General features: G+C 44.4%; 1 protein-coding gene across 1 annotated transcript in view; it reads right to left on the reverse strand.

Moving 5' to 3' along the window:
• Positions 1 to 15,439, reverse strand: part of PRMT9 (protein arginine methyltransferase 9) — a 907,971-nt gene that overhangs the window by 332,648 nt on the left and 559,884 nt on the right. The window contains exon 9 of the mRNA XM_044062247.1: positions 10,865 to 11,048. Within this exon, the coding sequence (XP_043918182.1) occupies positions 10,865 to 11,048 (184 nt within the window). The remainder of the gene's footprint in view (positions 1 to 10,864; positions 11,049 to 15,439) is intronic.

A 15,439-nucleotide genomic window follows, 5' to 3' on the forward strand; every position in this document is an offset into this window, starting at 1 on the left:
AATGAGAGGGAGAGAAGATTGGATGATGTGCGGATAGTGAATCATGAAGTGCAGTGGATTAGCAAGGAGGAAGTAAGGATAGCTATGAAGAGGATGAAGAACGGAAAGGCTGTTGGTCCAGATGACATATCTGTGGAAGCATGGAGGTGTTTAGGTGAAATGGCAGTGGAGTTTTTAACTAGATTGTTTAATGAAATTTTGGAAGGTGAGAGGATGCCTGAGGAATGGAGAAGAAGTGTTTTGGTACCGATTTTTAAGAATAAGGGTGATGTGCAGAGCTGTAGTAACTACAGAGGGATTAAACTGATCAGTCACAGCATGAAGTTATGGAAAAGAGTAGTGGAAGCTAGGTTAAGAAGGGAGGTGATGATTAGTGATCAGCAGTATGGTTTCATGCCAGGAAAGAGCACTACAGATGCGATGTTTGCTCTGAGAGTGCTGATGGAGAAGTACAGAGAAGGTCAGAAGGCGTTGCATTGTGTCTTTGTGGATTTAGAGAAAGCATATGACAGGGTGCCTAGAGAGGAGTTGTGGTATTGTATGAGGAAGTCAGGAGTGTCAGAGAAGTATGTAAGAGTGGTACAGGATATGTACAAGGGTAGTGTGACAGCGGTGAGGTCTACGGTGGGAGTGACAGATGCGTTTAAGCTGGAGGAGGGATTACATCAAGGATCAGCTCTGAGCCTTTTCTTATTTGCAATGGTGATGGACAGGTTGACAGACGAGATCAGACAGGAGTCCCCGTGGACTATGATGTTTGCAGATGACATTGTGATCTGTAGTGAGAGTAGGGAACAGGTGGAGGAGACCCTGGAGAGGTGGAGATATGCTCTAGAGAGAAGAGGAATGAAGGTCAACAGGACTAAGACAGAATATATGTGTGTGAATGAGAGGAAGGATAGCGGAATGGTGAGGATGCAGGGAGTAGAGGTGGCGAAGGTGAATGAGTTTAAGTACTTGGGATCAACAGTTCAGAGTAATGGTGAGTGTGGAAGAGAGGTGAAGAAGAGTGTACAGGCAGGATGGAGTGGTTGGAGAAGGCTGTCAGGAGTGATTTGTGACAGATGAGTACCAGTAAGAGTGAAAGGGAAGGTCTACAAGAGGGTAGTGAGACCAGCTATGTTATATGGGTTGGAGACAATGGCATTGACAAAAAGGCAGGAGTCAGAGCTTGACGTGGCAGAGTTTAAGATGTTAAGATTTGCACTGGGTGTGACGAGGATGGACAGGATTAGGAATAAGTATATTAGAGGGTCAGCCCAGGTTGGAAGGTTTGGAGACAAAGCCAGAGAGGCAAGATTACGTTGGTTTGGACATGTGCTGAGGAGGGATGCAGAGTATATTGGGAAAACGATGCTAAGGATGAAGCTGCCAGGTAACAGGAAAAGAGGAAGGCCTAAGATAAGGTTTATGAATGTGGTGAGAGGGGATATGCAGGTGGTTGGTGTGACAGAGCAAGATGCAGAGGACAGGAGGAAATGGAAACAGTTGATCTGCTGTGGCGACCCCTAACGGGAGCAGCCAAAAGAAGAAGAGGTGGCAGCTGGCTCAAACGGTGGCAGGGAGATAGCCTGCAGAACCCAGGACAAATTCCATGCCTCCACTGGCTGTCTGATGGGAGGCCTGCTGTGAAACATACCCCTGAGGAAGGTCTTGCAAAGATGAGAGGAGATAAGTGGTACCCCTTCAGACCCATTATGGAAGTAGGAAATAGCTGCTAGATGGGCTCGAATGGTAGAAGTCGAGGCCCCTTTGTTGAGCAGCTCAGTGAAATAATGAAGAATAGTGGCTACGGTTTCTGAGAACGGGTCTAGCTCCTGATTACTTGACCAAATAGAGAATCTTTTCCATTTATCCCTGTAAAGTTTTCTGGTGGATGGTTTATGAGAAGATAAAATAATATCCCAGACAGATGAAGAAAGGGTTTCCTGCCTGGCAAGTAACAGAATTGGAGAAACCAAGCTATCAGCTTGAGGGTGGACAGATTTGGGGGAGTCAGCCCTTGTGGGTGAGAAATTAGGTCCTGATGAGTGTTTAGGATCCAAGGAGGTTGTAACAGATGAGGATGAAGGAAGGGGAACCACACTTGACGAGGCCAGAATGGAGCGATGAGGAACACTTTGCTTCTCAACCGAATAGCTTTACGTAGAACAAAGGGAATCAGAGGAATCAGAGGGTAAGCATAAAGAAGACCTGTAGGCCAGTCGTGGACTAAAGCGTCTCTCGGTGATTCCCCGAGAGGGGGAAAGAGGGCAAAGTAGCTGCTGCATTTTGTATTTGAAGGGGAGGTGAAAAGGTCGCAGCATGGCTGGCCCCAGCGGCTGAAAATTTTCGTCGCCACACTCGGGTTGAGAGACCACTCGTGAGGATGAAGGATGCCTCTGCTCAGTCTGTCCGCAATCACGTTGGAGCTCCCAGGGATATGTGTTGCGATCAGGAAGCGGTTGGAAGCTATCGCCCACTGCCAAATTCTCATGGCTTTGCGACAAAGTGGGTAGGACTTGGTCCCTCCCTGTTTGTTTATGTACCAGGCCATGGACATGTTGTCCGACTGGACAGCAATTGTTCCGGATGGAAGAAAGAGATGAAAAGCTTCCAACACCAACAGCACCGCTCTTAAATCCATGACATTGATATGCAAATTGACCGCTACATCGGACCATGTGCCTTGGACTGACTTTCCCTGGAAGTGGCCGCCCCACCCCATCAGGGAAGCATCCGTGGTCACAGTGGCGCTGGGCTGTGGATCCTGGAAGGGACGATACCAAAGATTTTCATCTGTACTCATCCACCAGAGGAGATCTTGTTTGCAAATGTTGGTGATGAGGATCTTTGAGCTCAGGAAGTAGAGACTGGGTATCCACTGGGCCTGAAGGAGCCACTGTAGTAATCTCATGTGTAGTCTGGCTAAGGGGACTATGGGGATGGCTGAAGCCATAGATCCCAAGGCTTGAAGAATCTCCCTTGCAGACACCTTGCTTTGACAGAGTATCACCTGAACTTGTGCCCGGAGTCTCTGAAGCCTATTGAGAGGAAGCGAGATTAAGCTTGACTGCGTGTTGAATACTGCCCCTATGAATTCCAGCTGTTGTGATGGTTGAAGTTTTGATTTCTCCCAGTGTATGGTGATGCTTAATGACTCTTCTACAGCCAATGTGTAGCAGAGGGCCCTGACCAGAAGACGCCTGGTGGGGGCGGAGAGGAGCCAATCGTCTAGATATGGAAACATCTGGAATCCCTGAAGTCTCAGATGAGCTGTTACCACTGCAAGACATTTCCTGAACACTCTGGGGGCCGTCAAGAGACCAAAAGGCAGGGCTCTGAATTGATAGTGATTGGCTCCCAACCAGAAGCGAAGGAGGCTCCTGGAGTGCTTGTCCATCTTGATATGGTAATATGCATCCCAGAGATCTAATGAGCACATCCACACACTCTCCCACAGAAAGGGGAGGAAGGATTGAATCAAGATCCTGCGGAACTTGGTCTGAACTACTGACTTGTTTAATTGACTGAGATCCAGTATGGGCCTCCAGTCCCGTTTTCTTTGGCACCAAAAAGAGTCTTGAGTAAAACCCTGATCCACACTGATCTGACAGGACCTGATGGATAGCTCATTTTTGAGGTAGCTTTCGCATTTCAGAAGCTGCCTCCTCCCTTTGACTGGGTGGAACATCAGGAAGAGATTTCGGAGGTCTTGGATAGAATATTAGTGGAGTATGGTAGCCTCTGGTAATGATTCTCTGCACGCTCTGATCATTCGTAATGGATAGCCAGGCAGCTTGGTGCAGAGAGAAACGTGCCCCGACTGCTTCCAGAGGAAAGCAATCGGGCAGTGCCTCAGGAGCACTGACATGGTTTACCTGAGAAGGAATCTCTGGAGCCCTGGTTCCGGGGACCCCCACTGCCCTGAAAGGGCTGTCTTCCATTATTGGAACCCCCTCTGCCTCTGGAGGAGTCCTCACCACATGCGTCTCAGAAAGGACTTTGAGACTTCTTGAGCCACATCTCTCCACTCCTCTGATTCCTGGAGAAGAAATGCTGAGGTTTGTAAAAGCGTAGGCCAAAGGCAGACAAGGTCTTCCCGTCTTGCTCACACCTGGCTAGTATATCCTTGACCTTAGCACCAAACAGAGCCGAAGGCTCGATAGGGGCATTTAGAAAGGAAGACTTGAAGGAGTCCACGAGGTCACAGATGCGCATCCAGGTGTGACATCTCATGACTATGCCTGCACCCGCAGCTCTAGCTGCTCCTTCGGTTGCGTGTGACAGCAACCTCATGGATGAATTAGATATAGATTCTAGGGTGGCAAGTTGGGAAGAAACTTTATCTCATGCTCCATCTGATACTTGACCCACGAGGGTTCCGGAGAGTTCGGAGATAAGATCTCTTTAGAGCCTCGTAAAATGTGCCAGAAAGTTCAGAGACCTAACCATGAAGGTCGTTGATGCAAAGACTCACTTCCCTAACCTGTCTATTGCCCGGGACTCTCTGTTGGGCAGGTGGACAGCAGGACTCTCTTCTGCAAGATCCTTTTTCGTGGCAGCCGCCACCACCATAACGTCTACTGGCAAGCTTCTGGACCAATGGGGTTGATCCGCTGGAGGGGAGAGTACTTTGTCTGATCTCCTGGGGATGGCCTCAATGGAGTTGGGGTTCTTCCAAGCCCGCTGCATGATGAGTTTAACCAACTCATCTGCAGGGGGGGGGGGGTCACCTAAGAAGTACAGGGCCGACAGTGAAAGGCCTGCAGGAATACAGATTCCTCTGAAGAAGGGGTTGAGGACTTCCAGTCACCCCTCTGTTTCAAAACTTCCATGATATCCCAGAAGGAGACATCATCAGGGGTGACCATGGGGACCCTTCCCCATCATCGTAGTCCATATCTTCTGTGAGGGTCTCCTCCAGGGAGTCCGTGTATTTCCTCTTACACACCCGTTTAAGAGGGGGTTCTTCGGTGGGAACATCCCTGGACAGGGATCTCCTGGGCCTTGCACTCTCGGAGTCCTGGGGGGGGGGTTGACCTTTAACAGCTGCGGCTCACAGGGAACTTGTGGAATAACCAACTGTGGAGGACTGCTGGCAGCAAGTGCCCTCTCCATCACCCAGAAAGCAGGCCCGCCCAAAGAGGAATGGGAGCCCGGAACCGAAGAAGACAAAATCGGAACCGGGGTCACATCCCGCTCCAGACGGTCCACCCCCAGGGATGGAGCCTCAATCAAGCTCGGAGCAGTAGTCACACGCTGATCCAAAGTCAGGGCCGGCACAGCCATCAGAACTGACACTGGAACCGGGGGCTCCACTCCACAAGCATGAGAATGAGGAAGGGTGGGTTCCGACGGAACCGGCACCCAAAGGGATCTCAGAGCCTCAGACAGAGTTGTTGTCGGTGCCAAGAAAGGAATTCCTCTAGTAAAAGTTGGATAGATGAGCCTTGGAACCCCATGGGATCCAAGGGAGGAGAGTAAGTAGGGGTTGCTGGAGAAATAGACCCAAAGCCAGGAGTGGGATAGGGTCTAGGCAGATTTGAGATTCCCCTAGCAGTCAGCAGCTGATCAAAAAGGCGCACCACATCGAATCTGGAAAGGCTCCTGGTGGATCTCACCGATGCACCTGAGGGGGGGAGTCAGGCTGTTCCAAAAGGGGATGCAGGCTTGTCCGGCAAACGGGTCCACACTGGATGGGTATCGGGTCAGTGGTGTGTCACAGAACGGCACAGATGATTCCAATTTTGCAACAGGTAACAAAGGTATGGTCGGAGCCATGAATGGGCTTGGAGCAGAAGTCACTATAGGGGTGGATGACAGGAACAGTTCCGAGGTAGTTGTCGGAACAGATATTGGAGTAGAAATGTGCGAAGTCGGTGCCGATAAAGAATTGGACGGTGCAGTAATTGTCGGTGCCGGGGTGGGCATCGACCAAGCTAACTCGGTAAACTTCACTGGAGCCGAGCTTGGAGCCGATGTGGTAGTCAGCACCGAGGAGGCAGAACGATGTTCAGAAGAGGACTTATGGGCCTTTTGCTTGTGACCCTTACCTCTGTCACCGGCCGGTGAAGAGGGGTCCGATCGAGGACATTTCTTGTCCGAAGGAGAGGGTGAGACCTCCGTCGCAGAAATGGCCTCCGAAAAAGGCGAAGCAAGCAGGCCCTTTAAAATAAGTTTGTTATGATGTTCATTCAGTGTCCGCTGACTGAAACTAGCACAGATATCACACGGGGGTTTCGCCGACAAATGCGGGACCTCCAAACAGTATACACATTCTTCATGGAGGTCACTATTCGGCAGTTTACCACTGCAAGAAGAGCAGTGTTTAAACCCCATATAGTTCCCTTCTTTTCAGACATCTCAGAACACACTCTCACACAAAAGGGAAAGAGTGAGGAAAGAGAGGAAATGAAGGAGAGAGAAGGCAAATACCAACAATGGTAACAAGATACCGTAAAGGTAGAAAGTTAGAAATACCAAGAATTTACCAACAATGGCAAGAGAGAAATACCTGTGGGTAGAGCTGAAGCAATATAGAACAACAAGAACAAGTTATGAAAGGAGAAAAAACTTTTTCAAACTAGTAAACATATCTGAAAAAAGCACTTAGCTGGAGAGCTCGGTGAAACGCTGCTATATGGCTGTGCGACAAACGAGATCTGAGGTAACTGAGCAAAGGGCATTGTGGGTAGCAGCTTAGCTTGAGAGTTTTTGGTGCACGCAAGCTTGGTATAAGGCTGACTCGGTTCCAAGGGCTCGGAACCAAACCCATCAGTGATGAATAGGAAGAAGATTAACAACTTCAGATGATACATTTAACATGAAAAGTTAATTAATTTATTTACTTTACTTGTTGGCTGGAAAAGACCAACTGGGCACAGAGTCCCCTTTTCAGTGAAGGTCCGGGCAGAAAAGCTCCAAATGACACATACTACAAATTATACATAGTGTAGAAAAAAAAATAGCATTTTACAAGTATACACATAGTCTAGTGAGTAAAGACATTTTGCAAATGAAATGTTTATACATTATATAGTAAAACATAATTCAATAGTATTTTGAAAAGTCTGCATAGTAATGGAGTCACTGCAGACAGTAAAATAAGACAGGGATATAGATTATTGGTTGAACAAAGGAAGACGACAATAATTCAATTTACAGAAATTTCAGTGGACCAGTAGCATTGTATACTTTGATAAGCAATTTCATAACAAAGACATAAAACAGACACACAGTTGCATAAAAGCAGCATCCTTTTATGCTTTAAGTTTTTTCTTTCTTTGCTATTTAGTAGCTGGTGCAGTAAACTAAGGACCAACTGAAGAAAGAGAAGAACTAGAAGTGACTGAAAGTGTGAAGAGAAGGAGATGGAGAGGAAAATTAGATTGTATAGGTGAATGCAAGAAAGATTAAGTGAGTTAGAAAGTGGGGGGGGGGTAGCAGTCAGTTATGGTGAGTACTCGAGAGTATAGATAAGAAGGGTTGTAAGAAAGGGATGACAGGGAAGTAGATGAAGGGTAGGAAGAAGTGTGGAATTAAGATTTAGTCTAGGGATACCAATCCAGGATTAGTACACAGGCAGAGCTAGAGATTCTGCAGGTGTGACTTCAGCCTCTGTTTAAAAATGTATGAGATGTTGTTCTATTTTTAGACATACAGGTATGGTGTCCTATGCTTTGGTGACACAGTTTGAGAATAGATTGTCACCTGCTGTACTGCTGGACTTAGTGACATGGAGGAGCACCATTTGGGTTGAACGAAGGGGTCTATTTGGTTTGTATGGCTAGATTAGAGTTGAAGGAGACTGAGAGTAGTCACAAGTTGGGAGTAAGACAGTAAGTAGGGTAATTCAAAAGCCAGTTTAGTTCTTTGAGTGATAGACAGTGGTGGGATTTTTGTGAGTAATTTGCTGCAAACTTTTCTACTTTGTGATAGCATTGTTTGAGCTTTGAGGGCTGACAGACTTGTAAATTGGTAAAAATAGGGGCTACGCAGAGAGGTGTTGGGAGTAGCAGGGCACAGGCTAACTGTTTTCTGGTTTGGTCAGTGAGGAAACTTTTGACTTTATACTGGAAACCCAACTTCCGCCAACATCCGGTGAGATTTATTTGCTGTATTTTGGATGTGGGTACCGCGGTAGTGGTGCTGCGGTAGCGTTGTCCCATTCGATTCTCAGCTAGAGCGTCTTCTGTGTGGAGGCATGCGTGAATGGGCATACCTTCGTTGAAGCTTGTGAGTCAGAGCTGGTAACTCGGCACGTAAAAATCCACTACCAAAGATTAGCAGACCTGAGTTCCACTGTGGCAACCCCTAACCGGGATAAGCCGAAAGATACAACAACTTGCTAAGAGAATATCAAAAGAGGGCTTCTGGGCCGACAGGTGTCTTGGGGTAAAGAAAATAAGTCTGCATTTTGGGGATTACAAAAAATTAGTGAGTTGGTTAGCCAGGTTTCAATGGATAAGAAGGATTTTCGAGTGATTTGTTGCAGGTTGTTAAAAGTTTTCAGCACTACATATTAGAGTGTAGTCATTGGCATAATTAATTATTGTGGCTGATTTGGATGCATCTGGGAGGTTATTTGTGAAGATGTTGAAATGAATCGGACCATGAATGGCCCTTGGAGAATATCTGGGGGATACATGTGGAGACTGGGAGGAAAGGGGAGAAGCCTTTGTGCCATTTTACAGCCTGTGATCTGTTAGCAAGATGGCTATTAAATCATGAGTTGCAGGTTTCATCAAATGCTACAGATGACAGTTTTTGTAGGAAGTTGTGAGACTGTTGAAATCTCTAGAAAGGTCTAGAAAGAGGGCAGTACTAGCCTTCCTCCATTCCTATGGGTATTAATAGTGTTAGTGAAATGTAAGACAGCTGTAGTAGTGCCATGAGGCAGAAGTCATGTTGGGAGGGGGAGAGGAGGTTATGGGAGAGCTGGGAATTAATGCATTTTTCAAGAATTTTAGATAAGGGGGACAGGACAGCAATTGGGAGGTAGTTACTAAGTTCAGTGTTATTTCCTCCTTTATGCAGTGGTAGGATATAACTTTTTCTTCCATAGTATTGAGATATATGCTTCTGTGATAGGGAGGTTTATGATATGGAAACGGGACAGGCTACAGTTTTGGCAACTATTTGTGGATATTTGGTGGAGAGACTGTAAGGTGCTAGGGTGGTAGGTTTTAGTTTTGATAGAAGTATTTAATGGTTGTGTGGGAACTAGTTGCAATGAAAAAGGGGCAGAATCAGAGGTGTTGCTGGGAATGGAGGGGCTGGTGGGAAAGGTCTGTTTGACAAGGGATGTGACGGAGTTTATGAAGTACATATTAATGAGTGGCAGTGTTTTCTGTGCTGTTGGGTACTGTGGATTTGGGTTACGTGGCACAGCCTGGCTTGAGAATTTTATTAATAAATTACCAGAATGACTCTGGGTTTTGAAGGTTTTTGGACTGTAGGCTAGAGCAGCAATTTTTTTCATCTGTCTTGATTTGGTATTTAGTGTGATCTCTGAGGTGCCAAAATACTTGTAGGTTGTTTTGTGTTTCTATTTTTGACCCAGGAATTCCAGGTCTTGTCATTGAGTTACATTACATGTTTTCGGATTCTGGACAACCTAGGGGCTGGTATGGCTTTTACCTGTTTTGTTCTGAGGGAGGCTAAACCATTTAGAATGTTAAGGAAAGTTCTGGAGAGTTCTGTAACAGCATCATCTATGGGACAGATTGTAGGTTTCTTTTTGAAAGTAGGAGAAATTGCATACTTTATTAAGGTGGTGTAGTTTGGGATTCTGCTTTGAGCTCTGATGACAAAGGCAGGAAGCTGGTCATAGAGCATTAGACAGAGAGCCATAGGAGAATATGCTGCTGGGGAGGAGACCAGTATCCATTCAAGTACTGAACCTCTGTTGGTGATGTTTATATAGCAAGTGGGAGAGGAAATTAGTTGGGTGAAGCCATAGAAATTGATTGCATTTTGAGTATAATCACAACTGACAGTCGATACTGAAATTTCCTAAAATTATCCTTGTTGTGGGATATTTGCAGTGACCCATAACAGAAATTCTTTAGCAGTACTGATATTATTTCCAGGAGGGATTTAAATTCCTATTATAGATACGGTTTTGTGGAGGTTTAGCTTCAGCAGAGCACTAACTATTTTGGTACTATTAAAGACTGAGATGGGAAGAGGGGAAAGGGTAAGTTGCAGAATATTTTTATATAAGATGGCTACACCTCCTGCTTTTTTGTTTTGCCAATCTACCCTTAGTATGTTGTAACTGGGTGGTAGTATTTCTTCATCTTTAAAATGGAGTTTTAGCCAAATGTTTTCAAAATATTAATCTGACATGTAACAAATCTGACTTCTAGCAAACCCCAAGCTACACTACGCATGCAACAAAAGTATAGCAATGAAAGAGTATAAAATATTTTTCACAACAAGATAGCCATCTGGAAAATCTGTAAGTCAAGCTAACTGATGGACTGACAATGCTTTAAAAACGTGCATCAGTCTTAACACAAACTGTAGCAAGAACGAACTGTAGATTGTATGGGTGGACATCCCTCTTAAACCACTAATGTTCTGAAATCCAGGTAGGGCAGGAGGGACATCTGCCTTGCATGAAGGTGGAAAAGCGGTAAGCTGTAGAAGTCAGGTCAGTCATTTGAGACTTCAGTGACTGTAAGTCCCAAGTGTCATTACTGTAACAGTGAAACATAATATGAACATCTACAGTCAGTATACACACATCAAATCATTGCTCCGCTGGGTCAAAACTACTGTAATGCTACATGCAATACTTAACAAGAGTTATGCTCTTAACACCATACGTATATCAGAAATCTAAGTAATGGAAAACTAATTTTAATGTGATACTTACGGATTAGGTCTTGTACTGGGTATACTGCCTGTTCCCAACATGTTTCCTCACCAGGGCCTGTAGAAAGACTGTTTTCATCATCCAAGTGTAGAACAAACCAGACCACAATAGCATCTAAAATACCATCATCAGTAACAGGCAAATGCAACCTACAAGGACTCTTCTGGTGAAAGGCTACCAGTTCCTAAAAATAAATAAATAAATATCACACAACAGGAAATAAAGAGCAGATGGAACACATGCTATACAGTGAACACCAATGTCTTCTTCAGAAATGAAGAAGAACATGGCACACAGCAGACAATATGCTCATCAGGTTAATAAAACTTGACTCTTTCAATCCATATGTTGCATAATAATCTACAGTGGATATTGCATTGTAGACATCCGCTAAGCAGTAACATTTTAACTGGCACAACAAATAAGACAAGGCCATGATGGATGGTCAGTGATGGAATCAACAAAACTGAATGTCACAGCAAATCCCCTGGGTCCTTAAAAGAAAATCAAGAATACAAAGCAAGCTAACACAGCCTCTTGCACTGAGCTCTGTGCTCCTAAACTCCCAAATCTACACTACAAATACCAACAATGCTGCAACCTGAAGGGAAGGAATAAGCTATAACAGCTTTTGACAAAATGGCTTTCCTCTACTGTACAAAAGGTTTTGCATACCTCAGTTGTAAGAAAGTTACACTCACCAAATCAATGACAAATTTTAAGCTACTGATAAGATGTTGCAGGTGGAATGTTTTAATCTTAATTTTGAAAGTAACTTAAATGCATACGTGTCAGTACTGAATGGATAACTGCATACATTTAAAAATACATCTGTTTCTACCCAACACCAAATAAACTGCTAATAAACTCAGGATAATGCTGGCAGATATGATTACAATGTATTTACAATTTTAATACAACTACCATGCAAAGAAGTGTAACAAATCTGAAATTAAATTACATTTTGACTCATCATTCCACAAGACAAAAATAACTTTTAGACTGTGCAATATTAATCAGCATTATATAAACTCTGTTTAGAAGAATCTACAACAGAAGATGCTGTTAAAAAAGGAATAATTAGTAGAGCATACAAAATATTGCATGACAACTGTAAGACTCAATCAGAGGAGGTTAGAAAGGATTGGGAAGAGAGACTGGATAAGCAATTCACAATGAAACAATGGTGATGTCTCCCAAACATTCAACAAAGTCTACAAGACTTAGGATCTTTGCTTGGAAGTTTTCCATAGGTATTTTTATACCCCAAGTAGACACCAAAGAAGTTTTTCTCAGGTAGACAGCAAATGCTTGAGGTGTGATGGGAAAGGTAATTCTGAACATTTTTTCTGGGAGTGTAATGAATCGTCAGACTTTAAAGATTCCCTGCAGACTGGCCTGTCAGAGATACTGGGTGAGCAAATTGGTGTGACTGAGGAAATTATTTTTTGCACTATGACACAGAATCAGAATTACCTAGACATAGTAAGGCCTTGCTGAGTCTAATTATGGTGGCTGCCAAAAAAGCAATTACTAGAAAATGGAAATCAAAATGTAAACCAATACAGTAACAGATATAAAACAACTGAAAAGTACAGTTGTGTACACTTACCATAAATGTAGATGTTCAAGTGTATTCACTGTTGCAGTCATTACATTTGGGTAACCTGCTGGCAGGTTGTCCTCAGTCGGCCTAAATTCCAAAGTCTTAGGTCCTGCGTCGGTTGCTGTCTTCTCTTCCATGACGTCAGGTCGTCAGGGGTATAAAACCTGCAGCCAGCACCATTTTCTTTAGTTTTTCTTGACCCCGATGTCAGGTGCCCGCAAAAAGGTAGCAATATTATAAATATTTATATATATATACATGCATCAATATAAACTTTACCTTCATCTACAAGCAAATACACCACATAGGTTGTAGAAAATAGAGAAGGAAATATTGACTGTAGAATGACAGGGGGATGGAGGGAGGGTAACCTGGACTGGAACAGTGAATACCCTCGAACATCTACATTTATGGTAAGTGTACACAACCGTACTATATTCTTCGTGTTTCACTGTTGCAGTCATTACATTTGGGTAGAATCCCAAAGCTATGGTTGGGAGGCTGGAGCTAAACAGCATTAGGTGAGGCTATAAGGCCCTGCAGCACTGCAGTGGCAAAGCCTGCCATGGACTTAGAGTAAAGAGGCAAATGGTAATGCTTTGTAAAGGTGTGAACAGAACTCCAAGTAGCAGCCTCTAGAATGCCCTTGGTTGGTACTCCTCTGAGAAAGGCTGCTGAAGTAGCTGCAGCCCTGGTGGAGTGAGACCTAATGCCCTTGGGCACAGGTTTGCCATGTTGTAAGTAGCAGGAACGGATGCAATGACTTACCCACTTTGAAATTGTCTGCTTTGAAATAGCCTTTCCTTCGGATCCTGCAGCATATGACACTACTAATTGCTCAGTTTTTCTTAGAGCTTTAGTCCTGCTCAAGTAGAATCTTAGCTGTCTGTGTATGTCCAAGTAATGCAGAATTCTCTCCACTTTGTTCTGCGAATTTGGATAAAAAGTTGGCAGTTGAATTGTTTGGTTAAGAGCCACACTGGAAATGACCTTAGGCATAAAAGTAGGATTTGTCCTCAGAGACACCCTGTCTGGGTAAAATATGATAAAAGGCTCTACAGCCAAGAGGGCTTGTAACTGAAACTCTTCTTGCTGAAATAATTGCTAGTAGCAGAGCTGTTTTCCATGATAAGAACTTTATATCAGTGGTAGCAGCTGGTTCAAATGGAGGCAGGGTGAGCTTTTCCAACACATAATTAAGGTCCCATGCAGGTAATGGTGATCTTCTAGGAGGCCTTAAATTTTTGGCTCCTCTAAGATACTGCTTTAGTAAAGGATGAGAAAAGATTGGCGGCTCTGTATTGTAATGAGCAGAAATGGCAGAGGCATGGATTTTGATTGATGAGAAAGAAAGGCCTTTGTTAAGCATCTCAGTTAAGTATTGTAATATCTGAGGAATATGTGGTTCTGCTGTATCAGTTCCTTGTGCTTGATTCCAAGCACAGAATCTCTTCCATTTGTCAGCATAAGATTTTCTAGTACTAGGCCTTCTGTCTTCCAAAATGACATCCATCACAGCTTTACTGAGAGGTGTTGTTTGCATGATTACAGGATTAGCCATGCTGCCAGGTTCAGAGTCTGTAGTTGATTGTGCAGGATCTGATTGTTTTGCTGGGACACAATAGTTGTAGATTTTGAGGCAAGGTCCAAGCTGGGTATTGAGACAAGTTCCTCAGGATTGGGAACCAGTATTGGCGGGGCCAGTCCGGGGCAATTAATATCATCTTTGGCTTCTCTTGTCTGACTACTTGGGTAGAAGAGGCAGAGGAGGAAAGGCGTAAACTGATAGGTTTTTCCAACCGAAGGACAGGGCGTCCACTTTCCATGCTTGTCTGTAATAAGTCCTTGGGCAGAATCTTTTCAGTTGATAACTTTGAGGAGAGGCAAATAGATCTATGTCTGGGCTCCCCCATTTCTCTGTTATCATGCTGAAGACTTGTGGGTTTAGTTTCCAATCGTGAGGATCCATAAAGGTTCTGCTTAAATCGTCTGCCAGAGTGTTTTGTTTTCCTGGCAGGAATTGAGCTTGAAGATGTACTTGGTAGGTCAAAGCTGTGTCCCACAGTACCATGGCTAATCTGCAAAGGGAGTATGAGTGTGTGCCCTCTTGCCTGTTTATATACCACATGACTGTGGTGTTGTCCGTCTTTATCAGTAGTTGTCCTGGATGAAGTAAGTCCTTAAAGGCTGTTAGGGCATTTTGAACAGCTAGCATCTCTTTTCTGGTTGATATGTAGATGCATTTGTTTTGGTGCCCAAATGCCCTCAATGCATCTTCCTGCCATGTGGGCCCCCCAGGCATAATCTGATGCGTCTGTTGTTAAGGTTTGGCTGGCAGGGGGTAGAGTGAACGGCCGTCCCATGTTTTGGTGACAGGCCTTTGCCCACCATAGAAACTCCTGTTGTAGGCAGGGAATGAGAGGAATCATTGTTTTCAGACTGTGCGAATGTTCACTCCATAAACTTTTTAGGTACCACTGAAGTTTCCTCATATGCAGTCTTGCATATGGAATTAGTAGGATGCAGGATGCCATGAAGCCCAGAGCCTGCAGAATTTGTCTTGCGGAAGACTGGGTTTTTGTTGCCATCAGTTTGAAGTAAGCTGTCAGTTGCCTTTGTTTGTCTGGCATGAGGTAAGCCATCTGGGCAGTTGTATTCAAGCTTGCACCCAGGAATGTTACCTTTTGAAGGGTACCAGTTATAATTTCTTTTCATTTACTGTGTACCTTAGGCATGTTAGAAGCCTTTTCGCAAACGCCATGTGTCGTAGAAGGGTGTCCTTGTTCTCTGCTTGAATGAGACAGTCATCCAAGTAAGGATATATTTGAATACTTCTTTGTCTGCAAAATTCAATTACTGGTGCCAGGCACTTTGCAAAGACCCTGGGCGCAGTAGATAAGCCAAAGGGCAGTGCAGAAAATTGGTAATGCATTAAGCCAGCCTTGAATCTGAGGTATCTTCTGCACAAC

The sequence above is a fragment of the Protopterus annectens genome, chromosome 2.part1 (genome assembly GCF_019279795.1).
Source record: "Protopterus annectens isolate FY-2018-M chromosome 2.part1, PAN1.0, whole genome shotgun sequence".
Classification (NCBI taxonomy): domain Eukaryota; kingdom Metazoa; phylum Chordata; order Ceratodontiformes; family Protopteridae; genus Protopterus; species Protopterus annectens.